The sequence below is a fragment of the Stegostoma tigrinum genome, chromosome 21 (genome assembly GCF_030684315.1).
Source record: "Stegostoma tigrinum isolate sSteTig4 chromosome 21, sSteTig4.hap1, whole genome shotgun sequence".
Lineage (NCBI taxonomy): Eukaryota > Metazoa > Chordata > Chondrichthyes > Orectolobiformes > Stegostomatidae > Stegostoma > Stegostoma tigrinum.
In genome coordinates, this window is record NC_081374.1 from 1,805,736 (window position 1) to 1,826,699 (window position 20,964).

General features: G+C 45.6%; 1 protein-coding gene across 4 annotated transcripts in view; it reads left to right on the top strand.

Moving 5' to 3' along the window:
- Positions 1-20,964, top strand: part of foxp4 (forkhead box P4) — a 441,139-nt gene that overhangs the window by 319,839 nt on the left and 100,336 nt on the right. For 3 of the 4 annotated variants that reach the window (XM_059653290.1, XM_059653292.1, XM_059653293.1), the window contains 3 exons: positions 12,902-13,049; positions 16,624-16,828; positions 18,313-18,417. In XM_059653290.1, coding sequence (XP_059509273.1) covers positions 12,902-13,049; positions 16,624-16,828; positions 18,313-18,417 — 458 coding nt within the window. The remainder of the gene's footprint in view (positions 1-12,901; positions 13,050-16,623; positions 16,829-18,312; positions 18,418-20,964) is intronic. The other variant, XM_059653291.1, reaches the window with a different exon arrangement.

Genomic DNA, 20,964 nt, shown 5'->3' on the forward strand with positions numbered 1-20,964 from the left:
ACGTGGTCATTTTGAACAAGATGAAGTCTCTCGAAGGAGAACAATTCCCTTTGCTGTAAGGAGTTCTGAGTTCTGATGAGGGGTCACCCTACCCAAAACATTAACTCTGATTTCTGTCCACAGACGCTGCCAGACCCACTGAGCTAGTGCAGCAATTTCTGTTTTTGACCCTTTGCTTTAAACAGGTCCATCTGCTGTTTGTGTGGAAGTCATCAAAGTCTCGAATGATGGTTTTAAAAGTTTATGTCTTGTACAAATCTTGAAAAACTGCTTTAATATTGTGTTGAGGTTCCCCTGTCAGCCATCCTCTTTTTATCTTATATTTCTCTGGTGTGTTGCATTGTGAAAGTTACAACTTGTGTCTTCTTAACAATATACTCGGAGCAGAAAGAGGCCTCATGAGCCATTCCATAAGACCTGGGAGAACTATCTCCACATCCAGACCCTGTTCCCATACTCCTTCTATCTAATGGTCTGTCAATAACAATTGTTTGAATATCATTGACAGAAGTCTGATGAAACACACAATGTGTTAATTGTATCTTAATTGAATACTTAATATTCATGCTACACAAATGCTAGGCAAAGACCATCCATAACAAAAGAGAATCTCACCACTACTCCTGACATTCAATGGTTTTACTTTCACCGGATCCCCCATTAACAACATCCTAGATGTTACCATTGACCAGAAACTCAACTGGACTCACCACATAATACAACGCTTACAAGAGCCAGCAAGAGGCTGGGAATCCCACAGCAAATGACTCACCTCCTGACTCTCCTCAAAGCCTGTCCTCCATCTACAAAGCACAAGTCACGAGTGGGATGGAATGGTCCCCACTTACCAGGAAGAGTGCAGCCCCAACAACACTCAAGAACCTCAACATCACCCTGAATAAACACTGACTTGATTGGCACCACATCCACTAATTACAAAATTCACTCCCTCCACAACTGACTCACTGTAGCAGCAGCGTATACGATCTTCACAATGATTTCACAAGGCCCCTTCCACAACACCTTCCAAAACATTGACCACTACTCTAGAAGGGCAAAGGCAGCAGATACATAGGAGCACATCCCCCTGCAAGTTGCTGCCCAAGCCACTCACCATCCTGACCTGGAAATATATCACCATTCCTTCACTGTTGTTGGATCAAAATCCTGTAATGCTTTGCCTAACAGTGTTAGTACATCACAACCACGTCAGAAAGGCACCACTATCAGTTTCTCATTGGTTGTTGGAGATGGGCAAAAATGCTCTTCATCAGAAACTTCATGCGATAATTAGGAAGGGATTTGGACCTATGCATGGGACATGAGTTGGTGATTCACCTGGGAGCAGCCAACAGTGGCGGTGATTTTATTTGGTGATTCACCTGGGAGCAGCCAACAGTGGCGGTGATTTTATTTGGAGGTGACTGTTTCTAATGTAAGTATGTACAGATTGTGTTTTGATTTATTTTTTCCTTCACTGACTGTCTGTCTAGAACATAACCCACAGAGCAGCTGAGTACTAACAGCTCATATCATTTCACAAACCCTCGATTCACCTGTCCCCAACCAGCAATATACGGACTGAATTCTGGAGATCAGAGTTTTCACCCCCCAATGAGCTGAGCATCCCTGCCCATGCCAGCTGTTTAGTCACTTTACAAATTTGGATTAGCATAAATTCCTTGGTGCTCTGTATTAAAATGTTCAGACAGACAGGATCAGCCTGATACAATGCCAGCCCCTTCAGGAGGGTGAAAAGTTCCAATGCTGGCACGGTGTGGAGCTGTTTCTCAACTTATTCTGTAACTTTTAGACTTGTCATTTTCAGTATTTAGCAAAAGTTACTGGGAGGCTTCTCACTGAATTCTCATCCCTAGTTAGGTGAATGACTTGTTAAAACACTTGGGTTCGGTGTTGCCGAGTGGCCTACAATCTTATCTCTGGGACTAACAGTTTTGTAATCCCATTGCACAGTCTCAAAACCATCATGTTGCCACAGTGCAGTACTGGGGGAGTGTTGTGTTGTCAGAGGTGCTGTCTTTTGGATGAGACAGCCTGCCTTAGCATTCGGGTGGGCACAGTGGGACTCAACGGGAAGTTTTAAGAAAATTGTGGGTGTTCTCACCAGTGGTCATGGCTATTTATTATCCCTGCACATGTGTCCCTGAAACCCATTTATTGACCATTATGACAACGTTGTGGGATCTTGCTGTGTACAAGCTAGCTGCCACATTTCCTACATTTGTATTTTCTGAGATTGGAGAAGCAGGGGTATTCCTTTGGGATACCACCCCAGTCTCAATGAACACTGCGTGACCCAACCCCATGAGTGAAGAGGCCGCTGACTGACATCACTAAAGGCTTCATCTGAAGTTTAGCCACTGGGAAGACTGATGGAGGAAACACTAGCACCTGTGGAATTACAACAAGACTCTGCACCTTCAGGAGAGGAAAGCAGAAAATTGAAAACCAAATGGTGTGGCTCAGAGGGTTAAAGTTAACGTTTAAACAGCAGGACTGATGCCAAGTTCTGAGTCACTCAGGACCCAGATTTAATGAACTGCCGCTGTCAGTCTTGCACAACACACAGAAACTTGGGTTGATGTGCTCATAAATCAACTTGACAACCCTGTTACCCCGCTAGCTTTAGTCACTGAACTGCATCTAATGTAAACAGAACACAGACAAAATGTGTTAAAGAAGTGAAGCCCATCAGCGAACACCCAACATCTTCAAATGTATTACACACCCTCCAAGGAAATGGCCTTGACCCTCTCTCCCTCTCCTGGGACTTGCTGTCTGTGTTGGTTTATAAGCAGTTTGGCCACATTGCAGATTTGGATCAGGAACCATTTCCTTACTTCTCCAGCTTCTAAAGATCTCATCTGCCAGAGTGATACAGCCCATATTTCACTGAGTACATCAAAGAAGTGTTTATCATTCTCCCCAGTACTGATCTCTGTAGTATCCTTTATCACTGTAACATTTCTGGACCTTATCACTTCATACTGTATGAGTTCTCTGCTGCCAATTCATGCTGATATCTTTGACAGATTTTGATTTACTTCGGACCCGTTTGTGATTATTGAAAGGGGTGTGGGGTGAACACACAGCAGACAATGAATTCAGCCAACTTCTTCAGAAATAAACTGTGCTTTTTCACATGAGTTTTATCAACCGCAGGGTGAGGAATGTTAGTCTATTACAGATGTGATATCCCCATCAAACTCTCCCAGGACAGGGACAACAGTGGGTTAGTTACAGAGTAAAGATTCCTGTAGACTGTCGCCCATCAAACACTCCCAGGATAGGGATAACGCAGGGTTAGAGACAGAGTAAAGCTCCCTCTACATTGTCCCCAGCAAACTCTCCCTGGACAGGGACAGCACGGGGTTAGGTACAGAGTTAAGCTCCTTTTACAGTGACTCATTTATTCAACTCAGCCGAAGAGCCTCTCTCTGCCTGTCCCTCTGCCCTCGTCAACATGTCCCTGCAATCCACATTATGAATCTGGTTTTGGATCTATTAACTCTGAACTTTGGGAACCCAACAAGTTGCACGTTCCCAGATTAGTACCTGGTTGTTTCTGAAGTGTATTACCATATCATCCTGGTTATGCGGGGAAAATGAAACAAAACCAATTGTTGTAAGATCCCCTTTTTGTTTCTGTAATTACACCAAATACATTGCACTGAGCAAACCTCTGAAGCCAACAGAGAGCAGACAGCTGATTGCCTCAGACACGGTCTGCCTCCGTATCCTAATTCAAGAAGGGAGAATGAACAGGCTGGATTCCAGGCTCTTTGGCAAGAGAGGGTGAATCTCAGGGGATGATTGGATTTGTCTCTGTTCTGATAATCCTTCTCTGAAAACCGATTCTGTTGTTGGGAGAGTCCAGAACAAGAGAGGCAGAACCTAAGATTCGAGCCAGGAGCGATGTCAGGAAACAGTTCCTCACATGAAAGGGAGTCAAAATCCAGAACTCTTTGTCCTGCAAAAAGCAGTTGAGGCTGGGAATCAGATGAAAATGTTGAAACTGAGATAGAAACAGAGTTAAAATACTAAACAAAAACCAAAAGAACTGTGGATGCTGCAAACTAGGAACAAAAACAGAAATTGCTGGAACAGCTCAGCTGGTCTGGCAGCATGAGTGAAATAAAATCAGAGTTAATGTTTTGGGTTGAGTGACCCTTCCTCAGACCGGTTCTGAGGAAGAGCCACTAGACCTGAAACGTTACCTCTGATTTTCCTTCACAGATGCTGCCAGATCTGCTGAGCTTTTCCAGCAACTTGTGTTTTGTTTATAGATTGAGAGTTGTTAGGAAAAGAAAATGATGTGTTTTGGAATGAAAACAGGTATTGAGAAGCAGACCAACCGTGTTCAAGAGATTGAATGGTCTGCTGATGTTCCTACCTTCCTAAATGCCCTTTTACCAATCCACTGGGGATAATTCCATCCGAACCACTCCCAGCAGAAATTAACTCTGTTGACTGACATTACAAGGCGTCGAGCTGGATGAACACAGCAGGCCAGGCAGCATCTGAGGAGCAGGAAAGCTGAGGTTTTGGGTCTGGACCCTTCTTCAGACTCCAGCATTGGCAGTTCCTACAATCTCTGTTGACTGGCTGTTTTAGGTCCTGCTCAATTTTACACTGTATCAAAGTAACTGACTGGTCTCATGGCATCAGATGAATCCATTGTAGGTTTTCAGAGAGCACATGTGTCCTTTAGGGAGGGAAATCTGTCTTTCTTGCCATGGATGCCTGCCACTGGCGAGTTGGTTAAATTCACATGCACTCTCTCAGCACTCACATGTGGTTGCTCACTCAGATGAGGAATTGAGGAGAGGCCTGAGATTGAGGGACTGAAACCTCTTGAACTCCAATCTCCTGGGAGAGAGCTGGAGACAACAGCCTACTGTATTGTAGTGACTTCCAATTCTCTCTTCATCAATTACACGCCTCTGATGCCTTCAGTTTTGACTTTTCAGATTAAGGGCATGGCAAAATGCATCCGTTGCCAAGGCTCCAATGACCAATTAATCTCACGCACACTTAACAACCCTGGCTCCTTGGCACACTGACAACATTTAGATATCCTTGAACGTTCCGATTTGACCCACATTGATCAAGGGAAGTGATCGATAGTGAAAGATAATAGTTTTTGTTGTTATAAATTTGATTTTTTAAAATGTTGGTTTAAGTTTAGAATCTGAATCAAAAAGATGAGATAACGATGAGTCGTAGAGTCATACTGCACCGAGACATACCCTTTGGTGCAGCCAGTCCATACGAACTAAAATCCCAAACTAAACCAGTCCCACCTACCTGCAGAGATGGTAGGAACTGCAGATGCTGGAGAATCTGAAACAACGAGGTGTGGAGCTGGATGGACACAGCAGGCCAAGCACCAGGAAGGCTGACGTTTCGGGCCGAGACCCTTCTTATCTTGTTAGCCCACCTACCTACACTTGGTCCATATCCCTCCAAACATTTACAATTCATGAACTTATCCAAATGCCTTTTATACATTGTAACTGTACCCTCATCCACTACTTCCCCCGGAAATTCATTCCACACATTAATTATTCTATATAAAGAAGTTGCCCCGATTGTCCTTTTTTATTTTTGGTATCTCCCACCTTAAAAATATGTCCCCTAGTCTTGATAAACCTCATCAAATGGAAAAGACACTTGCCATTACCTTATTTATACCTCTCATGATTTTATAAACCTCTATAAGGCACTCAGCATCCTACTCTCCAGTGAAAAGAGCCCCAGCATATCCAACCTCTTCGCATAACTCAAACCGTCTGTTCAAGGCAACATCCTGGTAAATCTCTTCTGAACCCTCTCCAGCTTAGTAATATCCTTCCTATTGTAGGGTGACCGGATTCGGACACAGTACGCCTGAATAAGTCTCACCAATGCCCTGTACAACCTCAACATAATGTCCAAACTCCTGTACTCGATGGTCTGAACAACGAAGGCAAACGTTATAACTGCCTTCACAACCACCCTGTCTACATGTAATCCAGGCTTCAATGAGTTATGTACCTGAACACCGAGGCCTGTCTGTGGTAGAATACTACCCAATGCCTTACTTTTAATTTGAGTAAGCTCTGCCCTTGTTTGTTTTACCAAAATGTAGAGTCCCTGTATTGCAAGGTTAGAAACCCAGGTTCTTAAAAATAGCTGTCTTCCTATCTACTGAGTAAATTGTTCAGACACTGGCCATTGTTGAACTGAGCAAGATATCAGGGATGTTCTTGGTCATGAGGTTACAGAGTACAATTCTGCTGCTGCTGTTGGCTCACAGTTCATCTTAGCTTCCCAGCTTTGGTCTGCTAGATTTACCCCTTCTGAGTTGGGGATGAAATTTGAATTTGAACGTCCTCCAATACTATTGTAGACAAGCGTTTCTGTCGCAGGCACAGGTCGGATGGTGAAGGTGATTTTAAGTTGACTATTTCCTTGTATTAATCATTCAAGAACTACACAGTTTCCCTTTCCTAAAACGCGTTAAGTCAGAAGTCACAAAACACCAGGTTTAATTGAAAACACAAGCTTTCTGAGCCTCAGTCCTTCTTCAAGTATTTATTGAATCCAAATTCCACCATCTGCTGTGGCAGGATTTGAACCCAGGTCCCTAGAATGTTATCTGGGTCTCTGGATTAACAGTCCAATGATAATACCACTAGGCCATCACCTTCCCGTAAGGTAGTATCAGACACAGAATTTACAAGTAAATTTACTATCAAAGGTTCACACCATTGATGGGGATCTTTCACTTACAAATTCTGGGTCTGATACTACCTCTCTCATTCACACTTGAAGAAGGATTGAGGCTCCAGAAGCTTGTGTTTTCAAATAAACCTGTTGGTCTATGACCTGGTGAAGTGTGATTTCTGAGTTTGCCCACCCCAGTCCAACACTGGCACCCCACATCAGAAAATGCACGAACGAACGGTTGAGAAAGTCTTATTTTATTCATTCATGGGATGTGGAAGTTGCTGGCCTGACCAGCATTTATTACTCATCCCCGATTGCCCAGAGACCAGTTAACAGTCAACCACATTACTGTGGGCCTGGAGTCACGTGTAGGCCAGACCAGGTGAGGAAGGCAAGGTTCCTTCCCTAAAGGACATTAATGAACCAGATGAATTTTCTCCCGCCACCAACTATGGATTCATGGTCATAATTCCAGATTTTTATTGAATCCCACCATCTGCCATGTCCCTGGAATGTTACGTAGGTCTTTGGATGAAAAGTCTACTGATAATACCACTTCTTCCCCCAGAGATTACATAGCTTAGTCAGAAAACCCCAGGCAATTTGTTAAATTTTACAAGGGTTTCCAATTTTATCTTTTTCGAAGACCTAGCTTTGGAGTTCCCTCAAAAGCCATTCTATCAGGAAGACCTCAATAAATGCTTGTCTCTGAGTTCCTCACCTCCATTTCAGGAGACTATGTCTTGCTGGATTCACAATGCTGCAATCCAGCATCTAATCACCAGCCCAGCCCACTCCCAGCACTTTAGCAGAATCTACTCATGGATGTTCCTTTGCCCAAACACATTAACAGACCATTGCTGCGTATTGGCCTTTCTTTGCTGAACTGCTGGTCATCTCTGGCAGACAGTTTCCTTTCAGCTCCATCAAGCTGATAAGTGACTTATGATTCACCACCTTCTTTTTTACTTACTGCCGATAAACACCTCGGAACCTTTTAACTGCTAAGAGTGACTGTTCAGAGTGTTCTCTTGAAAATCCTACAACGAGGCCCACCTTGTTCCTAGGCACACTAGAATGTTACTAATATCTTGGCACAGTTGAATATAGCAATAGCTCAAAACTGTCTGGTCCATTTGCATTACAATTTTCACAGATTGCTGGTTTGCATAGTACAAATTGAATGTAGCAAAATGGTTTTCGTCTCACACTCGACCACAATCTGAGATTTATAGGTGCAGCTGTGAAGAACAGGGTAGGAAGAGGAGAGAGAAGGAGAAATTCATTCACTTCAGAATCGGGACTGGCACCACAAGCAGACTTCCTGGAAAGTAGTTTGGGCTTTAATGTCACACTTACTTCACATTTGATTAGTGTTAGGACAGTGCCTCACTCTGGAATGTGCGATATAAGTAAACCCATGGTCAGCTCTGAGTGCTGTTAGATAGCAATAGACTTCGTTCCACATTCCTGAACAATCATGGTTCAAAGCTGCAGCAGAAAGAGAATGAACTTGAAAATTCGAAACAGACTAAATTACAGAGCTAAACTGTTATTGATCACTTGATGAAATTCAGTCCAAAGCACCTTCAGAGAAACAACAGTTTAGAAACGTCCTCATCTGCTGAGAAACCCAGTTTGGAGATTTGTGCCTAATGTATGTTAATGCAGGAAATGTATTCATATTGAATACAGTCAGAGGCAATATGTCAGAGCAGTGACAGAGTTCATGCAGCTTGCAGTACCTCAGTATCCTAGTTTACTCACACCTCACTGGGGACTATGTTAATAGGAAACAGGACTGCTTCTTAGTGAAAGCCATCACCACAAATGCAGAACTTCACAAAAAACTCTGCACATTCTTAATTAAAATGTATGAAAGCGAGAATAGAACAGAGAATAGTGAGCAGAGGTATTGGCACAGTTTATCAACTATTGACAGCTGTCTGACCAAAACAGGGGAGAGCAGTCAATACCAGCAGACGCCATGGATACGAAATTTTCTTTTGAAAAGAATTGCTAGGGCAGGAGGAGCAGGAGTGTGAATGCTGCCTGAGGCTCAAGAGGAAAGGTTTGACTGTCCAAAGCCTCAGGCTTCCAGTCCCGTTACCCCTGAAATGCCCTTCAGACTGAGGAACTACATTGCCCCAAAATGATAGATTGGCATTGGCCAGAATTTGAAACTCTGGGACGTACAGGGTTCTGCAGGGCACAGGAGACAGAAAAGTACTTTTTGATGTGTATTTAGTGTCCTAACATAGAAAAGATGCCAACTAACTTGTGCACAGGAAGATCCCACAAATGCCAATCAAATCCTGTCAACACCACCTGCTTCTGAAATGTTGGTTGAGGGCTGAAGGGCTCAGAGGGAAAAGGGGAAAAATCCGCTGCTCTTTTTCAAAATACTGTTGTGGGATTTTTTTTATTTCTGTTTGAACGCAGAAAGGACCTAAGCTTTACATCTCATCGGAAACAATGGCATAGCAACAGAGCGGCACTCCCTCAACACTGACCCTCCGACAGTTCGGCACTCCCTCAGCACTGACCCTCCGACAGTGCGGTCCTCCCTCAACACTGACCATCTGACAGTGCGGCACTCCCTCAGCACTGACCCTCTGACAGTGCCCACTCCCTCAGTACTGACCCTCCAACAGTGCCCGCTCCCTCAGCACTGACCCTCCGACAGTGTGGCACTCCCTCAGTACTGACCCTCCAACAGTGCGGCACTCCCTCAGCACTGACCCTCTGACAGTGCCCACTCCCTCAGTACTGACCCTCCAACAGTGCAGCATTCCTTCATCACTGACCCTCCGACAGTGCGGCACTCCCTCAGCACTGACCCTCTGACAATGCAGTGCTCCCTCAGCACTGACCCTCCGACAGTGCGGCACTCCCTCAGCATTGACTCTCCAACAGTGCAGCACTCCCTCAGCACTGACCATCTGACAGTGCGGCGCTCCCTCAGCACTGACCATCTGACAGTGCGGCACTCCCTCAGCATTGACTCTCCGACAGTGCGGCACTCCCTCAGCACTGACCCTCCGACAGTACGGCACTCCCTCAGCATTGACCCTCCGACAGTGCGGCACTCCCTCAGCACTGACCCTCCGACAGTGCGACACTCCCTCAGCATTGACTCTCCGACAGTGCGGCACTCCCTCAGCACTGACCCTCTGACAGTGCGGCGCTCCCTCAGCACTGATCTTCCAACAGTGCAGCACTCCCTCAGCACTGACCTTCTGGCAGTGTGGTGCTCCCTCCTTTGACAGTGCGGCGCTCCCTCAGCACTGACCCTCCGACAATGCAGTGCTCCCTCAGCACTGACCCTCCGACAGTTCGGCGCTCCCACAGCACTGACCCTCCGACAGTGCGGTCCTCCCTCAACACTGACCATCTGACAGTGCGGCACTCCCTCAGCACTGACCCTCTGACAGTGCCCACTCCCTCAGTACTGACCCTCCAACAGTGCCCGCTCCCTCAGCACTGACCCTCCGACAGTGTGGCACTCCCTCAGTACTGACCCTCCAACAGTGCGGCACTCCCTCAGCACTGACCCTCTGACAGTGCCCACTCCCTCAGTACTGACCCTCCAACAGTGCGGCGCTCCCTCAGCACTGACCCTCCGACAGTGCGGCACTCCCTCAGCACTGACCCTCTGACAATGCAGTGCTCCCTCAGCACTGACCCTCCGACAGTGCGGCGCTCCCTCAGCACTGACCATCTGACAATGCAGTGCTCCCTCAGCACTGACCCTCCGACAGTGCGGCACTCCCTCAGCACTGACCCTCTGACAATGCAGTGCTCCCTCAGCACTGACCCTCCGACAGTGCGGCACTCCCTCAGCACTGACCCTCTGACAATGCAGTGCTCCCTCAGCACTGACCCTCCGACAGTGCGGCGCTCCCTCAGCACTGACCATCTGACAGTGCAGCTTTACCTCATCACTGACCCTCCAACAGTGCGGGCTTCCTCAGCCATAAGTCCTTTTTGTTGAGGTTGGCAGCCTTTGTCACTACTATAAGTCCACAAATCGGATGAGGATGTTTTGAATGATTAGTTGTCTGAAGTTTAAAAGCTCCCTCCAGCTTAAGGATTTTAAATTCTGACCCAGTTTCATACTCCAGATGAATTACAGGGACTGAGATGGGAGAAAGTAGTGGGATGTGAGGTATGAGTGGGGGAGGGAAAGGTGATGTTAGTGTGAGTTGTGGTGTCTGAAATGGGGTTAGTGTGAGTTATGGAATGTTTCCTGTTGAGTGCACGAGTGTATATACTTTCCTGAGTTCAGTTAGCTGCTCCCAAGTGGAGCGTCGTGTTCGGGGAATGTGAGACAGCAACTTTGGAATGGGGAGCGCCGGAGCTGAGGAGTGAGGGTTTGGCAGGCAGTGAGAGCCATGTAACTGGGCTGAGAGGCTGGATATGCCAGTTCTGTTCATGAGGTTCAGGTTCGACATGTATCAGTCCCAACACATTGAAGCGCTTTCTGCAAGACTCAGAATCCCAGGCAAATGAGTGGGTGTTCAGAGGCTGCCCTCGACAACAGGCTGCAATAGGTTGAATGCCATTTTCCTTGCCCTATCTCCAACCTCTTCATGTCATTCATCTTTAGAAACTTCCCGATTTATGTCATGAAGCTTCTCAATGATTGAGTTTTCACAGCCTCTGAGGTGGAGAATTCCAAAGATTGACCACCCTCTGAGTGAAGAAATTCCTCTTCATCTCAGTCTTAAATGCTGCAGCCCTTCCCGTGAGACTGTTTCCCCTGATTCAGTTGTCAATGGCCTCATCCAATCGACACCCATCCTGTAACATTGTGAAAGAATTTTGTAGTTTTCAAAAGGTCACCTCTCATTTTTCAAAGCTCTCATCAAACTCCCCCCCCTGGGGTAGCACAGTGATTAACACTGCAGCAGCACAGTCAACAGGACCTGGGTTCAATTCCAGCCTCGGGTAACTGTCTGTGTGGAGTTTGCACATTCCCCCCGTGCCTGAGTGGGTTTCCTCCGGGTGCTGCAGTTTCCTCCCACAGTCTCAAAATGTGACAGTTAGGTGGGTTAGCCATGGGGAGTGCACGGTTGCAGGGATAGAGTGGGGTTGTAGTGGGTCTGGGTGGGTTGCACTTTAGAGGGTTGGTGTAGAATAAATGGGCCAAATGGTCTGTTTCCACACTGTAAGGATTCTATAAAATAACCTGACCATCCCAGGAATTAGTCTGATGAATCTCTTTTGTTCCCCCCCCCACAGCAATTGTGCTCCTCCCAAACTGTACACGATGCTCCAGGTGTGGTCACACTATACAACTGCTGTGAGATATCTTTACTCCCGGATTCAAATCGTCTTTCAATGATGGCAACAGACCATTTATATGAAGGCTAACTTCCATTTGTATTTCTAATTGCTTGCTGCGTGTATGCAGAGACTTATGGACAAGGACTGCCAGATCCCTTAGAACACCTTTACTTCCCTACCTCTCACCACTGAAGAAATACTCTGCTTTTCTGCTTTTTCTCTCAATGTGAATGACTTTCCACTCACACTATATCCTGTCTGCTGAGATCTAGCCTATCCTCTCAGCTTCCGCAAATAAAATTTCTTCACTGAAGGAAGTGCAAAGACTAGAATTTGATGTTTACTCCTTTAAATGAACACTGATCACATTCAGGTGTATTTTGTGGTAATATTCACGACTTTCACTGTGCATTGAGGCCAATTCCTGCTGGTTTGATGGATAATTCTACAATCTGATACTGGAGAAGGGAGATGCCTCAGTCCAGCCAGCATGGGGTGACTCAGTTCCTAAATGTGTCAAAGCAAAGACTCCCAGAATTTGTGGGAAATGTGAAGCAGAATTTCAACAGCATTACGTGAACAGTGATGCGTCCGCAGTCCAATAGCTGCACAACAGACTACAGGTTCACAGAGGAGGGGCAGCCATAGATTCTGTGGAGTGACAGAGTAAGTGAGGGTCCCAGGGGTCCTGCCTCTGTGGCCCAGAAAATGTCAGCCCCTTTTGGAGGGGGACACCCTGTTGCAAAAACCTGCTCTTGTTTGCAATGCTCGCTGTGCTGGTGAAGTGCATCTCATAGTGTTTCTCTCTCTCTCTCTCTCTCTCTCTCGCTCTCTCTTGCTCTCTCTCTCTCTCTCTCTCTATCTGTGTTTCAAACCTCAGCAGCTGGGGAACAAGCAACTTGCTTTCCAGCAGCAGTTTCTTCAAATGCAGCAGCTTCAACAACAGCATCTTCTAAACCTCCAGAGGCAGGGACTGGTGACACTGCAACCTGGGCAGCCCACAGTACCACTGCAAACACTTGCACAAGGTGAGTACAAACCAGGCATCTCACTTTCACCAGATCCCAGGGAATCTACAGGCCCTACACCAACAGGGTCACATTTAATTCCTGACCCAGGCACAGTGACCGCCCCGAAAACCCTGGGCACAGTGACCCCCCCCCCGGAATCCCCAGGCACAGTGAACCCTGCGAGAGCCCCGGGCATAGTATCTTCCCCCCGGGCATAGTGTCTTCCCCCCGGGCACAGTGACCCCCGCAACACCCAGCCACAGTGTCCCCTAGCGAAGCCCCCAGACATAGTGCCCCCCCCCCCCAAAAACCCCCAGGTACGGTAACCCCCCCCGCAGAGCCCCCAGGCACCGTGACCCCCTCCCGAAACCCCCGGACATAGTGACCCCCCACCAAAAACCCCTAGGCACAGTGTTCCCCCACGAAACCCCTGGGCACCGTAACCCCTGTGAGAACCCCGGGCATAGTGACCCCCCCGAAACCCCCAGGCACAGAGACCACCCCCCAAAACACCTGGGCACAGTGACCCCCCGCAAGATCTCCTTGCACAGTGACCCCCTGAAACCCCCGGGCACAGTGTCCCCCCCGAAACCCCCAGATAGAGTGTCCCCCCAGAAATCCTGGGCACAGTGTCCCCCCAGAAACCCCTGGGCACAGTGTCCTCCCAAAAACCCCTGGGCATAGTGTCCCCCCCGAAACACCCAGGCACAGTGACCCCCAAGTTTCCCCGGGTAGAATGTCCCCCAAGGTCCCTGAGCACAATAACCTGCTTAGTAAGTACATCCTCAGTACACTGACCCTTGCCTCCACCGTGGGGACCATGATCTCTGCCCCCACCCCAGGGACAGTAACTTGCTCAAATTCTAGACACAGGAAATGGAAATAATGCATTGTAACAAACCCAAATAAAACCCGACCTTGCCCAATGTCCTTTAGGAAAAGACTTTTGCTGCACCCACTGATCCTAGACACATATGTGACTCCAGTCCCAATCCAGCCTGGTTAATGTTTAGCCATCCTCTGAAATGTTGAGTCAGGTATGAGTAATAAATATTGACCTTATCTGTATTGGTCTTGTTGTAAGAATTGTGAGGGAGGGCATTCAGGGCTTAACTACTTCGAAGAAAATTGTCTATTTCAACCACAGGATTAACTTTCACATGGTTGCTCAATGCTTTCTTAAAAATTCCATCTCAACCTGGCTCTTTGGGCTGTGTTTCTGTAAGAATGAAGGCAGAGTTCATCAGGATTTGGGAATGACAGCAATTAGCACACATTCTCATGCTCTAATTTCCACTTTAAGCTCAATTCTTTTAATGATTGTGCTTTATATGTTAAGTTAGGCAGTATCTGTATCCCCAAATGCATCCCACCGCCACTCTTTCTCATTCAATCAAAGGCTGCAGTGATGGGTTAGGCTCGGTGCCTGAGGCAAAGTCTTAACAGCACACAAAAAAAACACATCCGAGAGGATTCTGTTCCTGTTGTTGTGATCTAATTAAAATGTGTCCCCATCTCAATATTTGGCAAACACCTACTGATTATTTATATCTATAGTAGAAAAGTCACAATTAATGATTTGATACAACTGCAAGCCAGCAACTAATAGAAGATTCAACCTTTGGATTTAATAAATACAGCTTCTCCTGCCTTGGTAACTCACAGGAAGTGCTGTCTCTCTAATTAGTGTCACATAAAGACACTGAACCTGTTCAGCCATTGTGACAACTCAACTAATGGCCAGATCCCTCATAATTCATCACTAATTACACAATTCTAGATTTCAGAAAGAACACTTGAACTCGATCCCTCTGAAAAATTCATTTAAAGGATTCACTGTACCTAGGTTCCTAGTTGTTCAGTGAATGAACTCAGTGAGTTACTAAACCATGTAGCTCTGGGTAGAGATCCCAGTGTGAGTTACTTACCCTTGAGGATTATCCTGCAATCTCCAGAAATGAAAGATTCATCTTCTCACTGTGCAAAAAGATATGCTTTCCCTTCTCATCTTCTGTGACACACTTATGTCTATTAACAATAAGTGATTGGACGTGAGAGAAGTGGATGTTTCACTGGCTATGATGGTTAAATGTAGGAAGTTACATGGATGAAATCACTGTAAATATGTCCACTCAGAGCTAGTAACCGTGCTCAGCAGTTTGTGATGGGTACAGTAGTGCAGGTAAAAATTATCTAAATGAATTCAACAGGTCAGGTAACGTCTGCAGAAGGAGAAACAGAATTAACATTTCGGATCTATGATCTTTCATTAGAAATGACCAAGAAGTACTTGATATTTGGTTCCTCTGGCTGGGATACGATGTCTACTTGTGAGCATAAAGAAGCCCTTTTTCTTCTAGATGAAAGCAGTAGTGGGTTTGGAAGAAGCTGTTTAAGGAGCCTTGGTAAATTTCTGCAGTGCATCTTGCTACTGAGGGTTGGTGATAGAGGGAGTGAATGCTTGTGGATGTGGTGCCAATCAAGTGGGCTGCTTTGTCTTGGACAGTGTCGAACTTCTTGAGTGTTGTTGGAACTGCACCCATCCAGGCAAGTGGGGAGTATTCGATCACACTCCTGACTTGTGCCTCACAGATGGTGAACAGACTTTGGAGACCCAATAAACGAGTTACTCACTGCAGTATTTCGAGCCTCTGATCTTCTCTTGTTGCCACTGTATTTATATAGTTAGTCCAATTGAATTTCTAGTCAGTGGTAATGTTCAGGTTGTTGATAGTAGGGGTTCAGTGATGGCCACCATTGAATGTCAAGCTCAGGTGATTAAATTCTTCTTTGTTGGAGATAGTCACTGACTGTAAGGTGTGTGAATATTTGGGGGGAAGACGAGCTACAGTGAAACTTTATTTCAGAAACAAAACAGAAATATGCAGATTTAACTTAGTTTGCTCAAACAAACTTATTGGAGGGCAGTTACAAATCCCTATGTTCTCACTTAAATTATACTTTACTGGATCAATGTGACAAGATTATTTTGAACAAATTCATTTTAATGCTATGTGCCAAAAGCTCTTTTGGTAGCTCAGTGTAACAGCAGACTGTTATAACCTCTTCAGCCCGTTTCTGATTCATCAAATTCAGTAAGTCATGTCTTACATTTGACCTGCACAGTAGAGATTATAATCACTTGGGGAATGGCCAGGCTTCGCAGTTTCACACCTCCCGATCTCTGTAACCTCCTATAATCTTAGGGACGGGCAATAAATGCTGGCCCTGCCAATGACTCCTGCATCAACAAAACAAACCCCACAACTGTCCAAACATTTTGCATCCTTACAATCCTGATTTCTTCCATATCCCCAATTTCCATCCCCAATTTTCATCACCCTGTGCCTGGGTCCTAAGCTTTGGAATTCTCTCCCCAAATTTCTGTCCCTCTCTCTCGGCCTTCATTTTAATCTTTAAAATCTACTTATTTAACTAAACTTGATTGTCAAACCATGTTCACATGGCCTGACATCAAATATTATTCAATTACATTCCTGTAAGCCAGCCCTGGACATTGTGCCATATTAAAGGCGCTCTGTAAAAATAAGTTGTTAATATGATTTGATTCAAACTGTATTATCATTCACAGCAATGTGTCCAGCAGACCTTCAACAACTGTGGAAAGAAGTGACCAGTGTGCAAAGCATGGAGGACCCTCAGAAGAGTGAGAGTCTTGACCTCTCAACCAGCAGCTCCACCTCTACCTCTTTCCTAACGTCAAAGAGCTCACCTTCAATATCCCACCATCCTTTGTTGAATGGGCAGAACTCTGTTCACACTCCAAAGAGAGAAAGGTAGCCTCCAACATGAGATTGTGACATGGGAATAAAAAGGTCAACAGAATTAACACTCTTATACAGCAGTGATTTCTGAAGAATCTAGGCACAGAAGGAAACCATTCAGCTTTATGAGCCTGATACACAAATCAACAAGATCATGTTGCTGTAGATCTCCATTCCTTTTAGCTCTCTCATTGATCTGTTTCCCTTATCACCCTTACCCACTGGTGTTAACCATCTCAGTCTCAAAACTGGGACATTGAAACATTGAGAGATGTTTCACCACTCCCAGTCACCGGGCTTGGAGCTGCATTGGTACTCCATTGGAGCTGCATTGTTGCTCCACTCGTGCTCAGTTGGAGTTACATTGGTGCACTGTTGGTGCTACATTGTGCTACATTGGTGCTCCCTAGGTTCTGCATTGTCACTGATTAGCAAATTACCACATCCCCTGTGGCTGCCTTTGTATGCTAAGTAGGTCTTGCACTTTCATGGAAGTGAGTAGGAGATGGCCCAGGAGACTAAGATGTCACAGTGACTCAGGCAAAGTTCTGGGGACCTTGGTTTGAATTCTGCCACAGCAGATGGTAGAATTTGACTTCAATAATAATGTGGAAATAAGAGTTTAACAATGACCATGAAACTGTTGCTAACTGCCTGTCAAAACCTATCTCATTCACTAATGTCCTTCGGGGAAGGAAACTGCCATCCTTACCTAGTCTGTCCAACATGTGACTCCAGACCCACAGCAATGTGGTTGACTTTTACCTGAACTCTGGGCAATCAGGGATGGGGCAATAAATGCTGGTCTAGCCAGTGATGACATCCCATAAATTAATTTCTTTGAAAATCAGTTCATATTTTATCATATCAACACTGAAAATATGGATTTCAGTTTTCAGGTGTAGGATTGTTCCTGTTCAATCAGTTGGTTATGCTGAGCTCAGCACGAGAAGTAACCTCAGTAAGCACGGAAGCAGGCAAGCCACAACTGAAAACAGATCATACTTTGCATTTTTACAGAGATAATGGGAACTGCAGATGCTGGAGAGTCCAAGATAATACAGTGTGCAGCTGGATGAACACAGCAGGCCAAGCAGCATCTCAGGAGCACAAAAGCTGACATTTCGGACCTAGACCCTTCATCAGAGAGGGGGCTGGGGTGAGGGAACTGGAATAAATAGGGAGAGAGGGGGAGGCGGACCGAAGATGGAGAGTCCGCCTCTCCCTCTCTCCCTATTTATTCCAGTTCCCTCTCCCCATCCCCCTCTCTGATGAAGGGTCTAGGCCCGAAACGTCAGCTTTTGTGCTCCTGAGATGCTGCTGGGCCTGCTGTGTTCATCCAGCCTCACATTTTACTATACTTTGCATTGTCATAGTCATTGGTTTCATTCTGTGGCCTTTTCTGACAGTGTAAAGCGAACTTTAGCTCTTCAGGATTTCCCTGTTGTTTGTGTGCCATTGATTCACCTCTCCATCTCTGATCTATTCTTTTCTAGTTTGTCCCATGAAGAAGCCACAGGTGTCCACCCTCTGTTTGGACATGGGGAATGCAAATGGCCAGGTTGTGAAGCTCTCTGCGATGATGTGGGACAGTTTCTAAAGTAAGTATTTGAGAAGGGGGAAAGATTCACTTTGTGAAGGAGACTAGTAGAGGATGAAATAAATTAAGTCAATCGAGGATATGTTTTAAGATGACTGAGACACTCCCATCGATCAGATTCATTTTGAATCCTGTAGCTCTGATCATTTCTTATCTCCTGCTTTAGATTGTATCTGTCCAGCCCAGGATTCTGGAGTAGATGATTTAGAAATGTCTAAATTTCTGAATTAAAATTAAGGACTTCCTTCAGTCTCCTGGGATATGACAGAAATGTCAGAACTTCCTTCATAATCCCACTCAGGGACCGACAATTGACTCTACTCCCAGTTCAGCTCTTGAATTGGTAACAAAGATCTTGATCCTAAGTTGTTCCTCTCTGCCACTTACTGCCTTTATGAGCTCCATGTTGAAGTTTCACATTGTGTTGTGAATTTGTTCATTCACCCACCAGACACAGCCTTGTCCCGAGCCACTTGTCTGCATGCTCGTGATTTTCCCAACCAAGGGAAATAGTTTCTGACTATCCAATAAATTCTGTCTATCCCAATCCTTTAAATACCATAAATATCTCAATTAAATCATTGTTTGATCTTCTAAAATCCAGGCAATACAAGCTGAATCCATCCTCATAAGTTAACCCTATTAGCCACAGGAAAATATTTTGATTTGAATGTTAATAACAGTGGGTTGGATGGTTGAGAGCTTTGCAGACAGATCTAATAATAGCCATGGATTTCTTCGTTAATTCTCAGCAAGGTAACAACATTTATTGCCTGTCCCTAGTTGCCCCTTGAGAAAGTGGGGGTGAGCTGCCTTCTTGAATCGCTGCAGCCCATGGGCTGCAGGTGGACCCACAATGCCCTTAGGGAGGGAATTCCAGGATGTTGACCAGTGATACTGAAGGAATGGCGATATATTTCCAAGTCAGGATGGTGAGTGGCTTGGAGGGGAACTTGCAGGAGATGATGTTCCCATGTATCTGCTGCCCTTGTCTTTCTAGGTAGAAGAGCTCATGGGTTTGGAAGGTGTTGTCTCAGGAACTTTGGTGAATTTCTGTAGTGCATCTTGTAGATGGTGCACACTGCTGCTACTGAACATTGGTTATGGAGGGAATGGATGTTTGATGTTAGAACCAATGCAATATGATGACTTGGGAATAGGTTGGTAGTTTGCAGATCTTATTTATAGCCATAGGCTGTGTGGCCACGTCTTGTCCAAGTTGTGAGTCTTTCAGATGGTCCACATGTTTGAAGCGTGGAAGACGATTGGACCAGGATGGCTCAATGACAGTGTGAAAACAGCAGCTAACAATGGAATCATCGATCCTTCCGGTCCCTTCATTGGAATTACAGCTCCATGGCTGTGTTTGACATGTGTATTGTACTGTTTCATTCTTTTGAAAGGAGCTCGCAATAAAAACACCTACTGGTTTGTTACATAGATGGAGAATGTTTCCAGTTGTGGGGAAGACCAAAACCAGGGCCATAAGGAGAAGGCAGTGACTATAAATCGAATCAGGAACATAGTAGAAAACTCTTTATCCAGAGAGATGACACACAGCTTAATATGTCAAGAAGTAGCTGAAGTGAATAATAAAGATTATTTAAAGAGAAACTGTGGATACATTCACAGGGAGAAGCCATGGCCTACTGGTATTATCACAAGACAATTAATCCAGAAACTCAGCTGATGTTCCAAAGACCAAGATTCAAATCCCACCACGGGAGGTGGTATAATTTGAATTCAATGAAGAAACATCTGGAATTGAGATCCTACTGTTGATTTTTGAATTACTGATGGTTGGGGAAAATTCAGCCTGGTTCACTAATGCCATTTAAGGAAGGGAGTCTGCCTTCCTTACCTAGTCTGGCCTCCATGTGACTCCAGGCTGACAACAATGTGGTTGACTCTGAAATGGCCTAGCAAGCTGTTTCATTGGATCATTCGCTGTAAAGTCTCAAGGAAAAGAAACGAGATGGATCTCCCGACATCGACGCACCAGAAAAGACAACAGCAGAAACAGCCCTGTTGACCCTGCAAAGTCCTCCCCATTAACATCTAGAGTCTCAGTGCCAAAATTGGGAGAGCTGTCTCACAGGCTAGTCAAGCAACAGGTAGACTCAGGGAATCATACCTCCCAGACACCACCATCACCATCCCTCTCCCTTGATATTCCTGTCCAGCCAGCAGAACAGACCCAGTGGAGGGGGTGGTACGGTGGGATACAGTTGGGAGGGAGTTGCTCTGGGAGTCCTCAACAGTGACTCTGGACCCCATGAAGTGTCATGGCTTCATGTTAAACCTGGGCAAGGAAGCCTCCTGCTGATCACCACATACCGTCCTCCCTCAGCTGATGGATCAGTATTCCTCCATGTTGAACAACACTAAGAGGAAGCGCCGACGATGACAAGGGCACAAAATGTACTCTGGGAGGGAATTACAAATTCCACCACCAAGAGTGGCTCAGCAGCAGTACGACTGACTGAGCTGGTCGGGTCCTTGGGTCTGCAGCAGGTGATGAAGGAACCAACAAGAGGGAGAAACATAC